The sequence below is a fragment of the Nycticebus coucang genome, chromosome 3, assembly GCF_027406575.1.
Source record: "Nycticebus coucang isolate mNycCou1 chromosome 3, mNycCou1.pri, whole genome shotgun sequence".
NCBI lineage: Eukaryota > Metazoa > Chordata > Mammalia > Primates > Lorisidae > Nycticebus > Nycticebus coucang.
Window position 1 is genome coordinate 88,461,432 of NC_069782.1, and position 21,883 is coordinate 88,483,314.

General features: G+C 53.9%; 2 protein-coding genes across 6 annotated transcripts in view; one reads left to right on the forward strand and one right to left on the reverse strand.

Annotated features, from left to right (window-relative positions):
* ZMIZ1 (zinc finger MIZ-type containing 1) overlaps positions 1-12,464 on the reverse strand; it is a 239,401-nt gene extending 226,937 nt beyond the window's left edge. For 2 of the 5 annotated variants that reach the window (XM_053582469.1, XM_053582463.1), the window contains exon 1: positions 12,125-12,464. The gene's annotated coding sequence lies outside the window, so the exon portion shown is untranslated. Of the gene's footprint in view, positions 1-11,675; positions 11,777-12,124 lie in introns of those variants that run through there. The other 3 variants (XM_053582468.1, XM_053582462.1, XM_053582464.1) reach the window with 2 other exon arrangements.
* LOC128580536 (uncharacterized) lies at positions 8,465-11,665 on the forward strand. The gene is made up of 2 exons (XM_053582472.1): positions 8,465-10,759; positions 11,161-11,665. Exons 1-2 carry the CDS (start codon positions 10,054-10,056, stop codon positions 11,178-11,180), a joined length of 726 nt encoding a protein of 241 aa, XP_053438447.1. The 5' UTR covers positions 8,465-10,053; the 3' UTR covers positions 11,181-11,665.
* Positions 12,465-21,883: the final 9,419 nt, after the last annotated feature.

The window sequence follows — 21,883 nt, forward strand, 5'->3', positions numbered from 1 at the left end:
GACAATTGGGTAGTGGGTCTCTGGTAGCCTCCTGGGGACCATTTCCACCCAAGGTGATGGTTAGTAGAATCAAAGAATGATTCCTGTATGAACCAGGAAGTGAGAGAAGGTGTCCTGCTATGGGACAGCAGTCACAGACAGGGGATTAGGCTGGAGGAGCCAGCTGTCTCATAGAGATCTCCAGGCCTAGCGTTCTGGTGAGATGAAGCTGTTAGTTGCCAGCAAGGCCAGTGCCACTGTCAGAGCCATAGGGGAACCTCTCCTGTCTTCACTCCAGGAAAGGGTTTCTGTGGAATAACAAGGGAGGGGTCAGGTGGTGGATGGATAGTGGGGACACTTGGGTTTTAGTTCTAACTCTGCCATGTGACATTGTCCCCTTAGGGGTAAGGCTCAGCAGCTAAATAAGAGGTTTGGCCTGGATGATCTCCTAGGCCGTTCTGCACTGCCATTATCACTGCTGTACCTGGTCATAAAACATCACGTTCCCAGATGCAGTGACAACATACTGCACACCAGGCGCCAGGGTCTCCCATCTGACTCTTAGAACAGCCCCTAGTGAAGTCACAGGAAGGTAGCAATGCTGGAAGTTCTGACTCCAAATCTAGTGCCTCTTGCTCAAAGGCCAGGTCTCTGGGGCCTAAAAACTCTGTGTTCTGACAGAGTGGCAGCTGGACCCAAAGGAATTCGGCAAGAAGCCATGTGCCGGCAGATAAGGAGGTGCGACCCACAGCCCCTGGGCGCCTGCACTGAGGGGCTCTGGCTACAGGTGCAGGTGAGCAGGCTGGGAGAGGCAGGGAGACATACCGCCTTCTCAAACCGCCAACCTGTCTGACCCTGCTTGACAAGCAGATGCCAAGACACTCTCTTCCCCTCAGGCCCCATGAGCCACCACTGGAGTCTCCCCACCCTACTTCCATGTTTCATGACCTGGGTCAGGTTTTTTCCAGGTCAGGCCTGAGGTCTCCAAGGTGCTCTTAGCAGAAGGAGAGATAATAAGGAGGCCCAAGGGACATAAGATGGCTGCCTCCTCTAGGAAGCCCCCTTACCTGCTCCAGCCTTGGACTCAGCCTAGAGAGGAGAGAGTTCTCCGAGGGAACAATCCCTAATGCAAGAGAAGGCAAGAGCGTTCCTGAGAACAGACTTCACTGTATTCCACATTGTTCTAAGATGATAACTAGGGGAGGCCTATTTGTCTGGGATCCATGTGATACAGAACTACCTAGACAGAGTGGGCTGTGGGCTGCAGAGAGGCAGGGAGTGGCCTGTGCCTGGAGGCATGCAAGCCACACAGGAAGGTGCTCTGTGAGGATGCTGCAGAAGGGGCACAAGTCATCTCCGTGGCAGGCATCCTTAGCTGAAGTGACCACTAAGGTCCTATGGGAATCATAGTAGTGCAATAGTAGTGTTCAGAACTCTTGGGTGGAAAAGAGTACACTGCCCAGGCTTCTCTGGGAAGCTGGTTAGGAAGGAGGCCATCTATGAGGCGGAAAGCCCCAAAAGTTCTGGGGGCTCACGCATAGGCAAAAATGCAGGTATACATGTCAACCCAGGCAGGGGCTGAGGGAGTGGGACTCAGAAGGTCATCCATCCTTCTGTAGGAGGTAAGTTGATGCCAAACTCATAGCTTCACGGCCCCATCACCAAACAAGAGATCACACCTAGGTGGGAAGTGAGGTTCCTTACTTAACAGGCAGGTGCGGTGTGCACCGTTCAGGTGATGGACACACTAGGAGCCCAGGTTTCACAGCTACATGATGCATCCATGTAACTACATGTTGTACCTGTACCCCTTAAATTTATACAAATTTAAAGGGAAAAAAAAATCACATCTAAGCTTTCTACTCTTCTCCCAGAAGCTGAGACATAAAAAGGTTGGAGAGTGCAGGTGGGCCAAGCAACCCAGGCAGAGAGTCCCCTAACTTACTCCCTGTTGGCCACAAAGCCCACTTCTTGAATTCCAGGTCAGGGAAGTAAGGACTGCAAGCTAGGGAGGCCAAGTGACCCATCCACGGTCACCCAGTGGGCCTGCCAGCACAAGAGCCCTGAACCCAGCCTGGGTCCACAGCTCTCTCAGGTCCCATGCTGTCCTCCCAACTACCAGCACTACATTCCCAGCACGACTTACTGCTAGTGTACACCAGATACACAGTGTGTATGTAAAATACCAGTGGGCCCTCCAGCCCATGATGTGGATCCATTAATCTGGGGAGCTGGGATTGGAGCTGGACTCCAGACCCAGAGGAGGTTAAGTCCTAAACCGGTCCCTACTCAGCCTACCTTAAAGAAGTGGTGGGCGGGAACTTCCTAAGCCCACACCACACAACCTCCCTATCTTCCCCCACTCCTTCTTTCTGGGATATTGAATCCCACAGCAGACAGCCAGGGGTAGATGAGATGGTTTCACAATGAGGTCAGCTGGTGCAGGGGGCCATACCTATCTGCCACTCCCATTATCCCAGGCCACTCAACCCTGTGCCAAGGCTGTGTCCTAAAGGCTTACCGCTCTTAATGACCTTGGTCAAGTTCATTCTCATCCCTTGCCCTCAGTTTTCTCACCAGGAAAATGTCAAGCTGGATTAGAAGCTGGGGTTGTAGACACAAATGTCTTTACGTCTAGAAAAGTCACACAACTGAGCTGAATGGAAGGGTGTATGGGCAGAAAGGGAAGAAAGGTAATATAGCACTTCTGTTCCACTCCAGGGCCTAAGACTGCAGACTTGCAGATTTAGGCCACAGCCCTGATACTACTTCCAGGTGACCACATTGATTTGAGGATGTGAATAAAGCTGTGAACCATCTATGTCTCCAGAAAAATGCATGTTTGCAAAGGTGTACACACAGGTTCAGGGGGCTCACAGCCACTGCAAGTGGGTACAAGGCCCTTCTAGGTCTGAGAACCCAAGAGCCTCTGTGCCCATCTCTAGGGACATGGCAGAGGTCCCACCCCTCTACTAAACTAGCCTTGCTTTTAGGACTGCCCAACCACAAACAGATTTGTGGTCTGGTAACAAGAAAAGAAAAGGAGGCCAGTAAAAGTGACACAGAAGCAGGGAGGTGGGGGTGGGTAGAAATTAGGTAGACTGCCAGGAAAGCAGGTTGGGAGAGGATTTCTGTCCATATGGACACCTCCTCTGTCCTCCTTACTGTGAGAAGTCCCAGAGAAGATAATTCTTCTAAGCAGGTAAACCATCAGATGGATGGAGCAGTAGACACCAGGGCTGGAAGGAACCATTTAGTCCAGAATTTCCCATAATGTTCCACTGGTCTTCTCAGTAGTTATTCTGCGTTAGAAAGGAGGGTAGGTAGAGTGTCCTGCAGGTTTGAGAACGGTTGGGTAAGGCAAAGGGCTCTTTACTATTGCAGGTAAATAGAGTTGACAGATTCCCAGGAGAGGGACAGTGTACCCTGTGGCCCTCCCTTTTAGAACTGGTGTTTCTGAGAACCTGCTTTTGGAAACCATGTCATCTCAGCTCATGATTTTCGTATGAGGAAACTGAGGTCCCAAGGCTGTGCCTGGCTGGAGGTCCCACGGTCAGTTCGCATCCACAGTGATTCTGCATAACAGCATACAGTTGACAAGGCCCAGCTATCCCCCTAACAGGAGCCTCCTCTTCACATGGGAAGAGTTCAAAATGGAGGTATTATTATCACCTGCCTCGGTTTACAGGCGAGCAAAACGAGGTTCTCTAAGTAGAAACCTAGATAGAATTCTGCCTTTCCAAAACCTCTCCAAGGGGAACAGGTCTTCCCTGGCAGGCTGAATTATTTGGTTATTGCTGGGGTCTTGCAGAGGTGATGGGCCAGCCCTACTCCTGTATGTAGGTGTGGCAGGGTGGATGATGGCAGGTGCTAGGGATTAGGAGGCCGGGCCCTGGCTTTGGTTGGACCTGAGGTACCCCATGACCTCATCTGTAAGTCAGAGGTAAGGCATAACAAAGACAAAGGCTACCTTTTCTTAAGCAACTACTCCGCGTCAGACACTGTGTACTTCATGTCCCCAACTTATGGGGAAGGCAGTATGTTAATTCTTATTATACTTTCAGTAAGCCTGCTTTACAGATGTGGAGACCAAAGTCTGAGATGTTAAACATAACTTGTCCAAAGTTACAGAGCTCACAAAGGGTGGAGCTGAGAGTTGAACCCAGGCAGTCTGAGAAGAGCCTGAAGCACAGTAGTTGCCCAATGATTGCTGCTGTTACGATATTTATGGTAGACCTTTGGAAAGTCATTTTAAGGACGCAAGCAATAGCAGGGGCACCAAAGCCAGACACCAATGGAAAACTCCACCCTTCCCCACACAGCTATACCACTCAACTATCTGATCTGCAGCCAGTTCTTCCACCTCTTTGGGTTTCTCTAAAACCAGAAGATTGGACACAGACCCTCTGAAGGACACTTCCCACTTGCAAATGCCAGGGAAGGGTTTCAGGACTCTTTCTCAGAGGTCTCTGCCTGTTGGCCCCATGGCTGGGTCACTGGCTAGTTGGAGCTGTGCACCCTGCTTCCCAGCTGTGGTCAAGGTCCACCAGGCAGCAGGGGTGGGAGTCTAGGTGGGAGCCCTGTGGACAGGGCAAGGTCCAGGCACCTGGTATCTGCTCCCTCATCCTGAGCCCAGCCAGTTCTTCCTCTTGTGCTCTCATCTGGGCCTGACACAGGTGACTCTCAGCTGATAACTCCTAGGGCGGGGCGAGAAGTATCCCTGCTCCCCTACCCACAGAGCAAGTGAAGTCAGGAACAACCCAGTACATCATTAGCCCTGCAAAAGACAAAAGTCTGCTCCCATGGGGGGCTGGATCAGGGTAGAGATTGGGGGAGGCAGAGGAAGCCACCCATCCTCTTGGCATAAACAGACCCCAGCAGATGAGAAACCTTGTCCCCACCCTAAAAGGTTTCACTTCCCCCAAATCCACAATACAACCACCCTATAAAGACACTTGCTGCTGGGTTAGGGCTCTGCTGCTAGTCCAGAAGTGTCCATCCTCCCTGCACTGCAGAAGATCTGGGAGTACTGCCGAAGATGCCCTATCCTTAGTCCTTTTCCTGAACACTCAGAAGTGAACCCTGCCCACTGCCCCTGCCCACCTCCCCCTCCTCACCCCTAGGTTCACTGGGGGCTGAAAAGCATTTATTCCTGAGCACAAGAGTGGCTTAGGGGGCTGTGCAGGGCCAATGGTATACATGCAATAAATGTTTCATGAGCTAATGGGCTGCCAGAGACCAGGTTCCAGGCCCAGCTCAGTCACCCTTTCACTGCTGACCTTGGATGAGGCCAATCTTTTCTTTCCATGGTTCAGTTTCTTGGGCTAGAAAAGAAAAGGTCAGACCAGGTAACCCAATCAGTCTCCCCTGATTCTATGCTACATATTTAGGGGTTCACATCCCATAGCAGGGAGCTTCAGAAGTGGAATGTGGTTTCCAGACACCTCTCCCTGCTGCTCCAGAGCTAAGAGGACAGCAGGGGACTGCTGGGGGAAGGGTCCACAGGCAGCACACCTTCCACCTTCCCCTGCCAGCTAAGAATCCCTGGGGATGGATGACCTGAGTGGGAATGGGGTAGGGCGGGGAGAGAGGACAAGCAGTGGGAGCAGATTCCATTTAAAACAGACACCAAAAAAGAACTTTGGAAGAAAGAGCCAGGGACAGTACAAAGGTGCTGTATGTATTTCCACACCCTCCCCATCAGAACAGCCTGACCATTTCCTAATCTTCATGGAAATGGATGCTCCCAGAGGGCAAGAATCTGGGAAAGGCTGGTGGAGAAGGGAAGAGCCCCATGCATCAGTCCTTAGCTGAAGGCCTAGCCAGCAGGGCTGTGTGCACGTGTATGCATGAGGGTGTGCAGGCAGCCACACTCACACACACACACAGGATAGTGGAATATAGAATAGGTAAGTGCCAACTGGGGGAGTGAAAACAAATGAAGCCCCCAACTCCTATGTCTGGAGATAGAAATCTCTGGAGTTTCCAGACCTTCCCTGAAGACTCCAGAGGCAAAGATCACAAAGTCAGACCATAAGTCCCTGGTGCTCTATCATGACCAGCCACTGGGGTCCTGAGCCACTTCCTGTTCCTCTGTGGGCCTCAGTATCCCCATCTGTACAGTTAGCCAGAGCATTTCAAAAGGACATGTCTGTTCTGACAGTTTGTGATGCTGAGATTCTGTAGAAAAACACAATGCCTACCATCACTCAGACCCTTACCCCGGAGACCTAGGAAGGCACTCCCCAGTCCCCAGCCGGCTGTCCAGGGCTGGGACTGGGGCAGAGCGGAGTCCCCACACCGTCTGTCCTCAACAGCCTGCCACAGCGAAACCTTCAAGTGGTTACAATTACAGCCCAGCTAACAGGATTAGGGGAGCATTGAAATCCAAGAAATCTAATTAGCTCAGACACCCCGGCCTCCCCCAGCACAAGCTTGCAGTAACCCCGGCAGCTGGGCCTGACAGGCGGGGCCGGGGCCCTCCAAAGCTAGGGTCATTACCTGCACAGGTGTGCCAGGCTGGGCCAGGCTTCCTGGGGAGGTGCCAGCTCAGCCTGCTTGGCTGCTGCTCCCTGTCCTGAACCCCACCAGCTGCAGCCTTATCCAAGGGTAGTACTCAGCTGAGCGCTAGAAAACCAGGTGCCTGGTGCAGGCTGCAGGGGACACAAAGAATGGAAGGTCTCCCACGGGGTGACCACCCCACATAGCCTGGGGGCTGCCTCAGCCAGAGGAAGAAATGACAGCAGTCCAGGGAAGAGCCCTGGGCCTCACAGGGACCCCCTTGCCTCCTGCTCCAGAGCCAAGGATGGGGAAGAAGGGCCATTCACAGATTTGTGCGCCCGGAGCAGTCAAGGCAGGATTTGGGGCTCAGGGCAAGCTTTGACTGTGAGACACTGCTAAGAGAAAGGGGCACCGCTGCAGGGGGATGGACCCTGTGTTGCCATATGGGAGGAGGTGGACAGGTGAGGCATATCTGTCACCCTTCCTGGGAGCAGTTCCTCAACCTCGTTCCTCCAACCCTCATTCTTGAGTCTGCATGGTTTCCCAGACTGGTCCACTCAGTGGACTGGGAAGAAGGCAGCACACAGCACAGGTACAGTAAGCCTCAGGTTGAGTCCTGAATTGCCACAAGTCATCTGAACGTTGGTTTTCCTCTCTGTTAAATGGGGGTAATTCCAAATAGTAGCTAGCCTGTTAGTGGGGTTAAACAAAGTTGGAGAATGCTTCTAAATTCACCAAGTGCTGTACAAAGGGAAGAGGGGGCTGTGGTTATTACTGTCATCATGTGTCCCTTTGCAGGCAACCAGCTGGTAGTGGTTAATTATTTATTTGGCCTGATGTTCCTGCCTGACTGGACTGTAAGCTCCTAAGGAGCAGGAACTGTCTTCCTCTGGGTCTCTCACAGAAACAGGCTTCACACTGTGTCTCTCAGTAAACACCTGTGGCACCAAAGCTGGGCCTCTGACCAATCCCACCCCTCATGCACCCCTTTCCTTCTCATAACCAACTCCAAAGAAAGAAAGTGCCTAGAGGAACATACAATGGCAGATGACAGGGAGCCCCTTAGGCAGACCCTTTCCTATCCCCACAGGTCACTCCCAGTAAGGGCTGGAAGCAGCTATTTGAAGGGTATCCTCCTAACCCATGTCCACAAAGCCTACCTGAGCACTGGTGTTGAACCCAGGATCATTCAGGAAAAAAAGAGTCTATGGTCAGGTGACGCCTGTGGCTCAAGGAGTAGGGTGCCAGCCCCATAAACCAGAGGTGGTGGGTTCAAACCTGGCCCCAGCCGCAAAAAAAAAAAAAGTCTGTGGTCTGGAGGGCCCTCCAGTGCCTCAAGCCCAGAGTAAGGGTCAGGAGATGTGGATTTCCCGATGAAATGTAGCAGAAGTCATGTACCGAAGGCTCCCTGGAGGTGGTAAGTGCCCTGTTCCAGGGGGCATGTCAGCTGAGGCTGGACAATCAGTCACCAGGGTGATAGACGTGGATAAGAGAGCAGCTTCTGGAAAATGCTCGTAGCACCTCCAATCCACCCCCTTCGTGTTCTATCCATTCTGTACACAGAGCCTGCCAGGCCTTCCGGTGATACATGCTCAGAGTTCTCGGACCCACATCTGTCCTATCCTCTTAACAACCAGGTGGGATGAAAGGCTTCTGCCCTTGGACCCATTCTACAAATCAGGAAACTGAGGCCCAATAGAGAAATGTTACTGGCCCAAAGCAGTCAGCAAGGTATAGCCTCCTGATACCTTCTTCCTCTCCACCATTTCCTCAGGTTATGGGAAGACCCACATAACCAAGATGGGTTTCTGGACTCTCTCTGGAGCCTATGCCTGGTTTCTCAGCCTCCCTTCATCCTCTCTGAAGGAAAAACCCAACCTTAGAATCACCCCCAGGGGCTTATAGCCCAGGCAGACTGCTGCCTTCGCCATCCTCAGGTCTCTTAAGAACAAAGAGCCCCCCTCGGAGGGCACGGGCAGAGGGCGCTGCGTCCTGCTAAGAGGTCAGAGCAGCCACCAGGCAAGGCTGTAGCAGTGTAGGGGTCATTATGGCAGCCCAGCCTTTGTTGTCCACACATAATCTGAGGAACTTCATAAAGATGAGGCAGTGACAGGACCCAGGCAAGGACCCTCAGGAGAAAAGTTGAGAATGAAGGTGATCCAGTCACAATGTGGCAGGCCCTGCTTCCTAGTTCCATGAGTACCCACAGAAGCTTCTGGAAAATAATTTGCTGATGCCCAAATTTCTCATAGCATGTCTTACCCAGAGACCACTCACTGGACCCCCTGTATCTGTGGCTTCACAGGCAGGTAGGTACTCCTGTGACAAAACTCTCAAAACTCTCAGGAATGGCAGGTCTCGAAGTGTCTTCCTTCCTTAATTTCCTCCCCTTCCAATCAGGGGGAAAAAATAAAATAAAAACAGGAAAAAAGTGAAAATCACAGCTCTTCTTAGCTGGGTCCTCATCCCTGCCATTTTCTGGAATGAGTCAACCCTGGACACCTGTCCTATATTGGAGGCATATCTATGAGGGTCAGGGATGAGGAGAATGTTGTGTTACTGAGGTTAGGGAGTGTGTGTGTGTGTGTGTGTGTGTGTGTGTGTGAGAGAGAGAGAGAGAGAAACTGGTTCTGTGGCCAAACCCCTTAGTTTCTGGATCTTTCTTCACTTTGCTCCTGGCTGTGAGAGGAACCAGAATCCTCCTCCCCTCCCTTTCCTTGGGAGGGAAAAGGGACATTTTGTCCACACAAAGGAGCCAGCAACCCTTTTCTGCATAGACAAGGCTATTTATTCAAAGTTTCCCATAAGACCAGCGATTTCTTATTCCTAATTCTTCTCAGCGAACCATACCCGAAATGCCCAGTCCAACTCTTGACAACTCCCTGCTGCTCCCCACCTCCCCCAGTCACTGCCACCAACTCTCAGAAGTCTAAACTTGTGCGATTTACATCTGAAAACAGCACTTCATAACCTCGTGATTTGAGACAAGGAGATGCTTCTGTCCTTTTGGGGAAAAACAAAACCCAAGTGAAATCCTAAAACTCAGAAGAAAACACCATCTCCCTCCAAATGCATTCCCTGGGCTCTGAAGTCACACGTGCTCTGTAGCAGATACAGCTTTCAATGTGTCTTTTGTTTGATGCTGGTGTTTCAACATCCTCAACTTGAAGAGGGAAAGGTCAGCATGAGGCTTCAGGGTATTCACAAACCCACCCAGCCTCTGCACCAGGGCCAGGAGCCACCAAGCGAGGGGCCAGAAATCCCTCCCCAACCTGGACCCCCTCAAAAAGCAGCTGGGGCAGTGAAAAAGAGGGGCTTGTTCTCTCTCATCTAAACTTCCCTGATGGCTCACAAACGGCATTCACACTCCTGGGACGGGACAAGGGCCAGTGAAGACAAGCTGGAATTCACCAGCAGCCAGGCTGCTGAGTTCTTCAGTCCCAGCGCCTGCTTCTTTATTTGTACCTTCAAAAAACAATAATAAGCAAACCCAGGCACCTCTGGGAACAGCCTCTGGCCTCCTGCCCTGCCCTGTGTAACCAGCCTATCCTGACACCCACGAAGGAGGAGGAGATGGCACTGGTTAACCCTCTGGTCTACCAGGCCCAGATCCCAGGTTGCAGCAGAGAGACAAACTGTTGCTCAAGAAAATCCTTTAGAAAACCCTTGGCACCAGGAGGCAGCTCCAAGCGGCTCTGCTCCAGGCACCAAGCCAGAGGCTTCCATAGGCAGCTGCCCACTGCCCTTTTAAATCCTTGGGGTTGGGCCCTACTCTCCCATGCCCTGGGCTGTCCACCCAGGGGGCTCCAAATGTCCATGGCAGAGCAGGGGGAAGGGAAAGGCTGGCCGAGCTGTGCCCTCACCCCGCCAGCCCAGCCGCCAGCTTCTTGGAGGACCTCTGAGAGAACATTTGTTTGGGCTGCCAAGTTAAATCTTCCTCCCTCATGTCAGGGCATTGGAAAAGCAGTCAGGGGAGAGGAGAAGGGGGAGAACGAGCGGGGGAAGCAGCGGGAGGGAGGAAAGGAGAGAGGGAGGGAGGAAGGCGGGCGGGCTCGGAGCCCCAGTTACTCGGGCACTGCCTGCCCAGGAAGCTGGCGGCTCCCGGGCAGGCACAGCCGGGGTTACGGGCACCGAACCTGGGATCGGGCGGCCAGGCCTCCAGGGTCAGGCGCCGGTGCCAGACGCTGCTGGCTTGCGCCTGGGGAGGCCGTGTCGCTCTGTGCCCTGCTGGAGGGGCGAGGTGCGAAGGGAAGGCAGAGGAGGAAAAAGTTTGCGGCAGGTAGAGGGGTAGGGCAGGGCGGCCAGCCGACAGGCTGTCCCCGGAGGCGGGGTGGGGGCCCAGACCGGGTACCCTGGCGCGCTCTGGTCCACCCGCCCTCCCGCCCGGGTTGTTTACATTCCTGGAGTGTCTTTTAAACCCGGGGCTGAGGCCGGCTCCCGGCCTTCTCCGGCGGCTCCGGGGCAGTCTCCCGTGAAAATCTGCTGGCTCACAATGGCCGGGAAGGCTGCCGCCCCTCGCCCGCGCCCCCACCGCTCCGGGGCGGGGAGCCTGCCCTCCGCACCGCGCCCTCTCCCCGCCCGGCCGGCTTCCTGGACAGATGTCCCCGACGAGGGGGCGACGCGCGCCCGCTGTCCGCGCCCCAGACGCCGAGGCCGCGCTCCCCACTGTTTTCTCTCCAGTCCAGACACCAGGAATGTGAAACAAGCTTCCAGAGCTTGCCACCCTCCCCCGCCCCAGCGACCCCAGACCCAGCCCCGACCCGGGCCGGCCCCCCAACCTCTGCCCCGGCCGGCCTCCTACTCCCCCGGGGCCACCGCCGCCGGAGACAAGAGGAAGAAAGAACACGGGAAATTACTTTCGTATTTGCATCGCGCGCGCGCACACACACTCGCACACCTTCGCTGTGGGCGCTCCTCCTGGCCGGGGCAGTCAGTCCAGGCGTTAACCTGAGAGCCCCGTAGGCTTCCGAAGCACTGCAAGAAGCCCTACACACAACCACACACAGCTCGGCTTTCCTCGCGCCTACGGCGCGCCACCTTTCCCCGGGCAATTCCCACACAAACAACTTAACCGCGCCCCCACCTCCCGTTTACAAAAGTGTATGTTCTCCCTGGAAATTCAGATGCACAACTTAACACTACCACCCTTCACCACCCTGAAATTCAGCGCCTTCCCCAGCGGTTCTCGTACATACACAAGCGCACAACTTCGCATCTCCCCAAAGAAGGCGAAAGAGACCGAAGCGGTCCTTTCCCGGTCCTTCTCTCCCTCCTCGGAATCCCAGTCCTGTCTGACCGGCGGGTGTACAGAGCGAGGGCTGGAGTCGCGCCGGCAGGAGGCGGGCACCGGGTCCGCGCGAGCACGACCGCACTTACGCCCAGCACAGCCTACGAACCCCGGCCCCCGCGCACAGCCTAAGTCGGCTCTGTGAAGCTCGAATCTTGCCGGCCGCCTGGGCCTCCGCCCCCAGCAGCCAAGAGGAGCCGAGCGGAGCCCGTGACTCCGGCCGCTCGCCCGGCTCTGGCAGATCCTTTAAGGGAAAAGCCCCCAAACCCAGCACCCCACGCTTTCTCCCCAAGAGTCAGCGGGAAGCAGGAGGAAGCCCAGGAGCCAGCGAGCGCCTGATTCTGGCCCCAAACTTACCGAGCGCTGCGAGCGCCGCTGCCGCCGCTGGAGGACGCGCCGCCGCCACTGCCGGGTAGGGCTGGCTCCGGCCGGGAGGAGCGCAGCTAGGGCGCCGAGATCGGCTCGGTTCTGTCTCCTCTCCGAGCCGGCTGGGGCTGGGGTCACCGCGCTGCGCTGGCTATGCTCGCTCGCTCTGCCGCCCGACCGCTGCTCGCCCGCCAGCCGCCCGGCCGCTTGCTCTCCCAGGCGCCCGCCGCCGCCGCTCGCTTTTTTAATGTCCACAGACAGTGAAAAGGAACTCGGCGTTAGGGGGTGAGTAAGTGAATCAACTCGCCCGGAGCCAAGCAAGTTGAAGTGTCAGATTACATTGGCTATTCTATTTCCAAAGGGCCCCGCGCCGCCGGCCGCCCGCAAAAGCCGGCGCGGAGTTAGGGTCGGAGTGGAGCGCAGCGCAGCCGCCGTTAGCTCTCTGCAGGACTCAGCTTGGCTCGCGCGCTCTCTGCGCTCTTACCGCGCTCTTTTCCTTTCCCTTCCGCCTCCACTTGTTCTCTGCTTTGCTTTTCCTTTCCCTTCTTTTCCTCTTTCTATCTCGCTCCTCTGTCTCGGCGCTCTCCTAGCTTTTCCCCTCTTGGCTCTGACCTGCTCCTCGTCACCCCCGCCCCGCTATGCTGTCAGTTCACTCAACTCTCTTTTCTCCCTACTCCTTTCGCTACTCCCTAACGCCCCCCTCCAGTACTTCCCCAGTAAGTTTGGAGAAGGGGAGAAATGCTGAGCTTAAGAAGGAACCCCACGGGGAAGGAGGCCCAAATCACCAGGTTCACCCGAGTGCCCCACCCTGCGCGCTCTCACGCCCCGGCCTGGAGTACGCTTGGGGCACCGGGTGCTGTCAGGTAACCTAATTGTGAGTGAGCGAGTTGCTTACAAGATCTCCAAAACCTTCGCCTGAGGAAGAAGGAGACTTTGGGGTTGTTCCTAAAGCCCATGGACTTGGAGGTAGGGAGAGAATAGGACCCCACCACTACCACCACCAAGGACGACGTTAGGAGGGGTTAGAGTGCGGTCCCCTGCGCTCTGTGGAAGCTGTAGATGGAGGGGGGTGCGGTGCGCACAGTTGGTCCCGGGCAATCTGTACAGTTCAGTGACGCGTGGATTCTCCGACGCCCCACTGGGAGAGCCCGGGAGACCTGCGCGCTTGCCCAACCGGGGCCTGGAGCGTGGAGCCCAGCCCACTCTCCAAGGGCGGTGCAGAGCGCTGGCACTCACTAGGCGCAGTTGGGTGCGTCTACTCACGGGGTTCCCCTCGCAGACCCACCCCTGAGAGCATCCAAGTGCGCTCCCACTTTGGCTCACGTCCACTGCCACTCTCATGGAAACTCCTACACAAACGTCACACACATTTGCTTCCACCCTCAGCATCGCAAACACGCTCATCACCCCCCCACACACATACACACACACGCTCTCATACTTCCCCTCACAAATATCCCCGCTTACACGGCCACAGCAAGCATACTCCCACAGACACACAATTGCACACGCACACATCGCTGTACACGACCCCACGTACACTGAAACAAAACACGAAATGTTCCACTGAGCCTGAAGCCTCACGTTCACATACAGACACATCCTCCTCTCCACTTGCTCTTCCACAACCCTTTCTTAAGATCCCCCCACCCCTGATTTTCGGTACCCCAGTCCCAACCATCATCAGCACCCTCTCAAGCCCTGTTGGATGTGTGCGGACACACTCCCCTCCTCAGGCAGGAGGGGGAGGCTTGGGCCCGGAGCCCTCTTAGGATTCCATGTGTAGCTGCGGTTCCGCGCTCCACTTTTTGCAGGTTGCCGCGGTGTTGGAGGCGAAGCGAGGAAGGGAGCTGGAATAACAAAGGCAAGTTGGGGAGAGCACAAGGGGGCGCAGCCCCGACCGGGCCGCGGGGGGAGCCCTGCACACCCTGGGCTTTGGAAGCTGCGGGGTCTCGGGCGCAGGGAGCCGGAGGTGGGGAGGAAGAGTGGGGGTCTGGGGGCGGGGCCGTGGAGTGACGTCAGAGAACAATGACACCGCCGGGGGCGGGCACCCGGAGGCGGCCGGGGCCCGGGTCTCCCTCGAGGCCAGGCGCGGGCGGTTGATCCCCCGGCTTGGCCGGAGCTGCAGCCAGATTGACGAGGCCCGCATGGGAGCGCAGACGTGCCACGCAGACTTGCGAGTAGCCTGGGCCTTGTGGACTGTGATCTGCGCAGACCCCGGGCCAACCCGGGGAGCAGGCCGAAGTACTGCTCGCGATCACTGAACCCTGTTTTAGAACATCCTTCTGAGGTCTGCTCTGACCTCGACTTGAACTCCTTCAGAGCTGGAGTGATCACTCCTTCCATCACCAAGGGAGAGGAGGAAAAAATACATTTGCCAGCTTTGGATTCATTCTCAAGGCTCTGCTAATCTTTACAACCGGTGAACTCAGCCTGGAATTCCTGAGCGCTCAGAAAACTGCAGCTCAGGTCTACCCGGCGTGGACCGTTGCTTATATTTTCCAGGGAAATTCTTCCTCCCTGTGCCACTGGGCACAAGAGAAGGTGTTCCTTTTGACCCTAGGTCTTCCTACCTGTTCATATGGACATGTACTGTTACCATTTTTGCTACCCAAACCACAGGTGGCAGCTGAGTATCTTTGGGGAGGGTAGGCGGCATAAAAGCACTTCCAGACCTCTAGGAACACTGGGGAGGCAGGGTCCTGGACATTCCTGTGGGTGGGAGCCCCTCCTCAGCCTGTGGGTGGCCCAAGTTCACTAGTAGGTACAGTCAGGTACCTACCTGACTACCTGACCTGGCTTTGGAAGGTCAGCTTACTGAATGGCTTTAATGGTGGATGGAGCCACAGCTGTCCTACCCCCAGCAATCCACAGCATTGTGACAGCCAGAAAGCCACCTCCACCACAAGGTCCAAAATCCCAGGACAAATTTGAGTGTTTTAAGGACTTGGGGTACAAGAATCCAGCCCCAGCCAACAATTAGCATAGTTCTTGTTGCCTTAATGACTACCTAATTCAGGCTGCTCAGCCCTCTCAACATTTCTGTCTAGATCACTTAGTAACCAGGGCTGGCCACCAGCAGGAAGTAGGGGATGCAGGTGATCTCAGGGATGACCACTAATGTTCAAAGTCTCCTGTCCAGAAGCCCCCACTCTCCACTTCCCACTCATCCCCATCCCCCACCCCCCACCACTTCCTCCCACCACTATTTACATCTAGAAACCAGTAAGTGGCTACCGAGGACAGAGGAGCCCAGCAGGCCCAACTCCAGGGATAATTTCAGCCCTCTCCTGTGCATGGATAGTAGCAAATCTAAAAAGGCCTCCTGGGGTCCCTAGACTCCAGTCCTTGAGATTCTGAGGCTTTTGCTATCTCTATTCATCTTCCAAGGAGATAACTGGGCATCTGATTGGATACCTCTGGGGTCTTGGAAGAAGCTATGAGTTATTCAGTGCCTACGGTGTGCTAACTACTATGGTGAAGGCTTCCTGGACTTCAGGAATTCAATGAACTTATTTAATTCTCAGTTTGCCTTGAGTTAGGTGCCATTACCATCCCCTCTTCAGAAGAGACTGGGCTGTGAATGACTTGCCAAGGCCAGGCAGGAAGAAAACTCAGGTCTTCAGTAACAAAGTTTCCTGTTTTCCCCCCAACCCCAACTCTTCAGCATGCGTATGGCCCTAAGCAAGTTGCTTTCCCTCTATGTGCCTCTCTAAACTAAGGGCCAGGTCTCATGGTGGAGATCAGACCTCAAAGGGGATAATGTGCACAAGCCCTACCTCTCAGCCTCAGCCCCTCTGAGTCTGGGGATCTGGGAGTGAGGCAGACAGGAAAGTCACTTCCCTTCCTAGTCACTGAGAAGTGGAAGATACATCCTGCTTAGCCAGTGCAGATCCATACATCACCTGGCTCAAGAGACAGCTTTGGTGTCCCTGAGGAGGGCACAGGCAGTGTGGGGCTGACCCGAGGCTGTTTCTTTAGAGCAGACTCGAGTGTATTAATTTTCCTGCCCCATAGGAGCCATCTACAGATTAGGGGTGAGGGCCATTGCTTAGGCCTATCCCAGGTTTCAGGAAGCAAGATGGCAGGTGGCCAAGAAGGCGGTGGTGGGAGACTTGAGGTCCCTAAGGGATGCAAAGGGCTTATGGAAGATGCAGTGAGTTACCTCCTAACCAGGAGGTACTTAGTGGACTAGGGCTAGGCAGGTTCATTTTGGGAGGGGGAATTCCTACTCTCTGGAGCCGCCTTCTCTGTATCCACTTCCATCCCTCACTTCCCCTAAGGAAGTCAGGGGAACATCTAAAATTGGGACTAGGAGAAGGGAGAAAAGTCACATTTCTTGAATGCTTACTGTATGCCATGCACTTTGGAAACATTGTCTGGTTCCATCCTCTCCATAAGCCAGGCATCAATCCATTCTGAGGAAAGAGGCTCAGAGAGGGTGACCTGCTCAGGACCTCACAGCTGCTGAGCAAGTGGGGCCAGGATTGGGCTCCAGGGATGGGCTGGGCCTTGAACTTGAGAATGGGCACTTGCCTCCATCTCCCTGCCAGACTATGGTACAGATAGAGTGACCTACCACTCTATCTGGAGTGAGACTCACTCACCTTCCATGGGCTGATTAGGGCTCTTCCTGTGGCAGTGAGGTAATGGGAGTACATCTTGTCTTCACCCCTTGATGGATCTGAGAAGCATTTGGGCCCTGCCCAGCTCTGAGCCCTGTAGGGTGGTAGGGTCTGGCATTGAGGGCTGTGTCCTTCAGCACACTGGGCTCCCCTGCTCTGCCTCCTTCTAGTATTCCAGTTGGGTTGTCCCCTCATTCCCTGAACCCACACCCTCCCAGCATCCAGGCTTGGCTCCGCACAGCCTTTCTACTGGGCAAGCTGCCTTCTCACCTCTCATCATGCAGCCCTTTGGTTCCAGAGACAGCTTAACCACTACCTCTTCCTCCTCGTGGGAGGCCTCTGAGAACAGACTGGGCACCTCCCCCAGGGACTAGGACACCCATGGGCTTAGCCCACCATTGCCTGACTCCTTTGTGGCTTGAGCACATCACAGACTCTCTCTGTGCCTCTGTTTCCCCATCTGCCAAGTGGGAGAGTGAGAGAGTGTGGGAGGCACAGGGGCTGTCACCCTTAGATTGATCTGTAGTCCACTTTAGAGCTTGGGGGTGGCCTCTGCCTTGGAAGCACATTCAGAGGGGCCCCTTTAGTGGGGGAGGGACAGGGATGGGAAGGGAGCTGTCAGGAATGGTGACTATCTAAGACTATGAATAGGTAATGAGCCTAGTATCTCCCTTCAGGGCCCTTTTATAGGTGACTAAGCTGAGCCCCAGTGAGAAGAGGTGGCTTTCCCAGGTCTGCACCGCAGGGAACTATCAGAGCTGGATGAGTCTCCTCACCCAGCACCCTCTCATTTGTACAGTGCTACTCCAAAGGGGCAGTCCAGGGGTGAGCACATCCAGCACTGATGGCGAGTCTGGGACAAGTGGCCAGACCTTGGCTATGCCTCCCACCTCTTTCCTGATAGCTCCTGTGCCCTGTGGGGGTGGGAGAAAGTCTCAGACCCTCTGTATTTCTTCTTCTCCTCTGGACTTGGAGTCCTCCTGCCTTGAGGCTTATACCCCTGTGGCCTGACCTTGTCCTATAGCCACGCTGGTGACTGCCAGCATTATAACATTCTCATACCTCTGTGCTTTTTCTTATGCTCTTCCTGCCTCCTGGGACATACCCCTCCTGGTCTTTAAGGCCTCATCTACAGCTGTCTGCATGGAAGCCGACCCTGATCCTGACATGAGGTGTTCTGTTTCCCTTGCCTTGACCCCATATGCTGCTTCCAGCATCAGCCTCACCATCGCCATTCCTTTTTAAGTTCCTACTCTGTTCCAGGCACTGAATAGCTCATATGCCTGAACTTCTCTAATTTTGATCTGAGCCGAGTATTAGTACTCACTTCTCATTTTACAGATGAGGAAACTGAGGCACAAAGAGTTTCATTTCCTAGCATGATACCTCATAGGTTAGAGGGTTGTTACAGCCCCATCTCCTCTCAAGGGTACAGGTGGCAGGATGCTCACTGTTCTGTCCCGTCAGCTGGGGCCTGACAGGTGGTCCAGAGCAGGGAGAATCGTGGGGGGACACAGGGATGACCAGGCCCAGCCTTCCAGGGATTCATAGGTTTTCAGGCTTCAGAGAAAAAGAGGAATGGGTGTTAAGGGTCTGGCAGGCAAACTCTGGTGGGGATTGTAAGGAAATAGACTAGAGTGGGGCATGGGTCTGGCTAAGGTCATACCAGCAAGTGTGGGTCAGCAGTGGGCCTGGGACCCAGGGCTCCTAGTGTGACGTGCCTTCTTGTACCTTGTAGCCAGCTGTGGAGCCCCCGCAACTATGCTATTTTTCAAGGACGCACAGTCCCAGACGCCTCCACGATGCTGAGCTGTTCAATGAGTGGCTCTGGTCCTTCTCCCCCCTCTATTAAAATGAAAAAAAAAAAAAAGAAGAAGAAGAAAGAAAGAAATCCAGGCATTGTTCCTGACTGCAGCTGGTGCCAACCAGAATCCCGCTGAACAGAATGGAGCCGAGAGCCCGGCCGCCCAGGGGCCTGGCTGCTGACACAGGGCCTCTCTATTTTGCTTTCCGATGGGGGCCCAGGCCGATGTTGTAGCCCCTCCATGGACACCTCTCCACCTGCCTTCCTGGCCCGTTCTGAGCCTCCCACTGCCTTCACCCTCTTTGCAAAAATCAGATGCCACTTGGGAGGGCCAGAAGAGCACTGTCACCCCCTGCTTTCTTTCCTTATCCACTCACAGCCTGGGGTGAGCTGGGCCTCCCTCTCTGCCAGCCTGTCCCCGCACCCTACCAGGAGAGGACTTGGGATTTGCCTTGGAGAGCTACATAAACCCCTCCTACAAAATCATTTGAAACACTGGTTTGATTCTAAGATGGAAAAGGGTTTTCCAGCCTACCCCCACCTGACTTGGCAGGTGCCAGTCCTCAGCTCACACATTCAGGCCATTTCCAGTAGTGAAGGCCTGAGGGTGAGAGGAAAGGAAAGCACAGTAAACAGCTCTACAGAGACAAAAAGACTTTGAAAGTCACCAGTTTGCCTTCTTCCATTGGTCTTAGGAGGGAAAGGACTCTCGCTTGCCACCTTCTGGATTTCATCCTTCCCTCTCTCCCCTTTTTGTGAGCTCTTTCTTCCCTCGGACACCTTTCTCCCCAGGCTATGAGCTGGTCTGAAGTAGCAGCCTGACCACTGTCCAGTGCCCACCAGGAACCCTTGGGTTGGCCTGGCCACCAGAACCAGCTTTCCAAGCTCCTTCCTTCCTCTTATGGACACAACCCTTTATAGTTTGTGGAAAGTACTTCTCCCATGAGTGCCAGCAGTCCCAAGAGACAGGCAGGGCTTTCACAACCCACTTCCTGGAGGAATAAACTGAGAGTTCAGGAGGTCTAGTGATTTGGTTGGGGTCCTGGGAGGCAGCAGAGTTAGAGAGAGAGTCTCAAGCTATCACCCTGGGTAGAGTGCTGTGGTGTCACAGCTCACAGCAACCTCAAACTCTTGAACTTAAGCGATTCTCTTGCCTCAGCCTCCCAAGTAGCTGGGATTGCAGGCTATTTTTTTTTTTTGGCTGCAGTTGTCCTTGTTGTTTAGCTGGCATGGTCCGGGTTTGAACCTGCCACCCTCGGCACATGTGGCTGGCGCCATAACCACTGTGTGAGCCCTGATCTCTTGATTTTATATCAATAAGCTGGACCAGGGAACCAAGTGGCTATGGTCTCGGAAGATAGCATTCCCACCCCTCAAATGCTACCAGGAGGCAGGATCTCAGACATAGATTCATTCAACAGGTATTTATTGCATACTTGCTGTATGCCAAGCACAAAAGTAAGCACTGGGTACCCAATAGTGAACAAAACAGATACATTCCAATGGTGCCACAGAACTTCCATTCTGGTAGCAGAGACAGATTTCAACCAGACTGTGCAAGAAGGGTCCCAGACAGGACTCCTGGAATCCTAGCACTCTGGGAGGCCAAGATGGGAGGATCCCTTGAAGTCAGGAGATGGAGACCAATGTGACCAAGAGCAAAACCTGGTCTCTACTAAAAACAGAAAAATTAGCCAGGTGTTGTGGAAGGCACCTGTAGTCCCAGCTACTTGGGGGCACTGAGGCAGGAGCATTGGTTGAGTCCAGGAGTTTGAGGTTGCTGTGAGCTAGGCTAATGCCACGGCACTCTAGCCTGGGGCAACAGAGTGAAACTGTCTCAAAACCAAAACAAAACAATGTGTCTGATCTTTTCTTTTGCTCTGCCAAACATTGGAAGAATAAGAGTTGTCTTGAGGTGAGACCACCTCTACTAAAAATAGAAAAACTAGCCAGGTATTGTGGCACACGCTGGTAGTCTCAACTACTCAGGGAGGCTGAGGCAAGAGGATCACTGAAGCTCACGAGACTGAGGTTGCTGTGAGCTATGATGATGCCACTGCACTCTATCCAGGGTGACAGAGTGAGACTCTCTCAAAGAAAAACAAAAGAGTTGTTTTTGACCACATGTTAAATACACAAACACTAACAAAAGCTTAGCACAAAAAACACATGCATACTTTTCATGATATCCAATAACACATATAAGCAAAAAAAGTCCTCACAAAATCAGCACGTGTCCCCGGGGGTGCATATTGCACAGTCCCATGGCCTAGGGATCTGGTCTGCTGGGCTAGAGGCAATGGGTTCTAATCCTGGAGTTGCTCCTAACTCTCTGTGTGACTTGGGATGAGGTTTTTCACCTGGGAAATCTGCAAGAATGTGGCTCCTCACACGTTTTCTCAGGTCCCTGCCCCAATCCCAGCCTCTGGGTAAAGTGGTTAATGATTTCCTGGCATGAATAATTACCTTTATTTAGTTTTTCCGTAAACTTTTTCATAGGCTCTTAGAGCCAGAAAGAGACTCCTGAGGTCATCTGATGCTCCTGAGGTCATCTGATGCTCTGAGCCCCTCAATAAGAAAGCACCCCTTAGCTTCATACCTTCCAGAAGGTGACTATCCTTGCTTGCATCCCCTAGGGATGGGGTCCTTGCTCCCTGGCATAGCAGACCTCTGCCCAGTGGTGTGCTGGTAAATGTTTAACAACTGGCTCTCCAAAGTAGGGAAAATCTGATTTGTAGTATTTGCCGATTTCCATGGTGTAAATACTCCCACCGTGGCCAGTTTCAAGCTGCCAACTTAACATTAAGTCACACAGTTCCTGAAAATTTAACTGCAGGCTCTTGTGAGCCAGTATAAGCAGGCTCTAACAGGCCATTGTCCCTGCCCTACCAACATTTGATTGTCAGGAACTCTGGCTTGAAAGTCTTGGGCTAATTCTCTGGGGTGTCACAGGACAATGGAGACCCATGAAGCTCTTCAGGAAATTTGAGGCAGCTATTTGATCCTGTTTTCTTGTGTGTGGTGGGGGCCAAGTTCCTGGGCCAGATGGACTGCAGGGTACATCCATACTCCCTTTCTGCCTCTTCCTTCCTCTTTATCTCCCTTCCTTCTTTTCTTCTTTTCACAAATATATTTATTGGACCCTGTGACATGTCAGACACCGTGCTAGTTACTGTGGATTCGGAGACCAATGTCTAAGCTCTCATTGGCCCTTCTTGCGACTGTCCATCTTCAAAGCTGTGCTCAGATGCCCCCTCTGTGAAATCCTACCCTGGCCTCCACCCTTTCCCCTCCTGCTGCCTGTAGGCTCCACCCTCCCAG

Coding starts and splice junctions, on each gene's coding strand:
- LOC128580536 (XM_053582472.1), top strand. CDS start 10,054: ATGGCACTGGTTAACCCTCTGGTCTACCAGGCCCAGATCCCAGGTTGC. Junction 10,760..11,160: donor GAGGAAAAAGTTTGCGGCAG/GTAGAGGGGTAG, acceptor TTTTCTCTCCAG/TCCAGACACCAGGAATGTGA.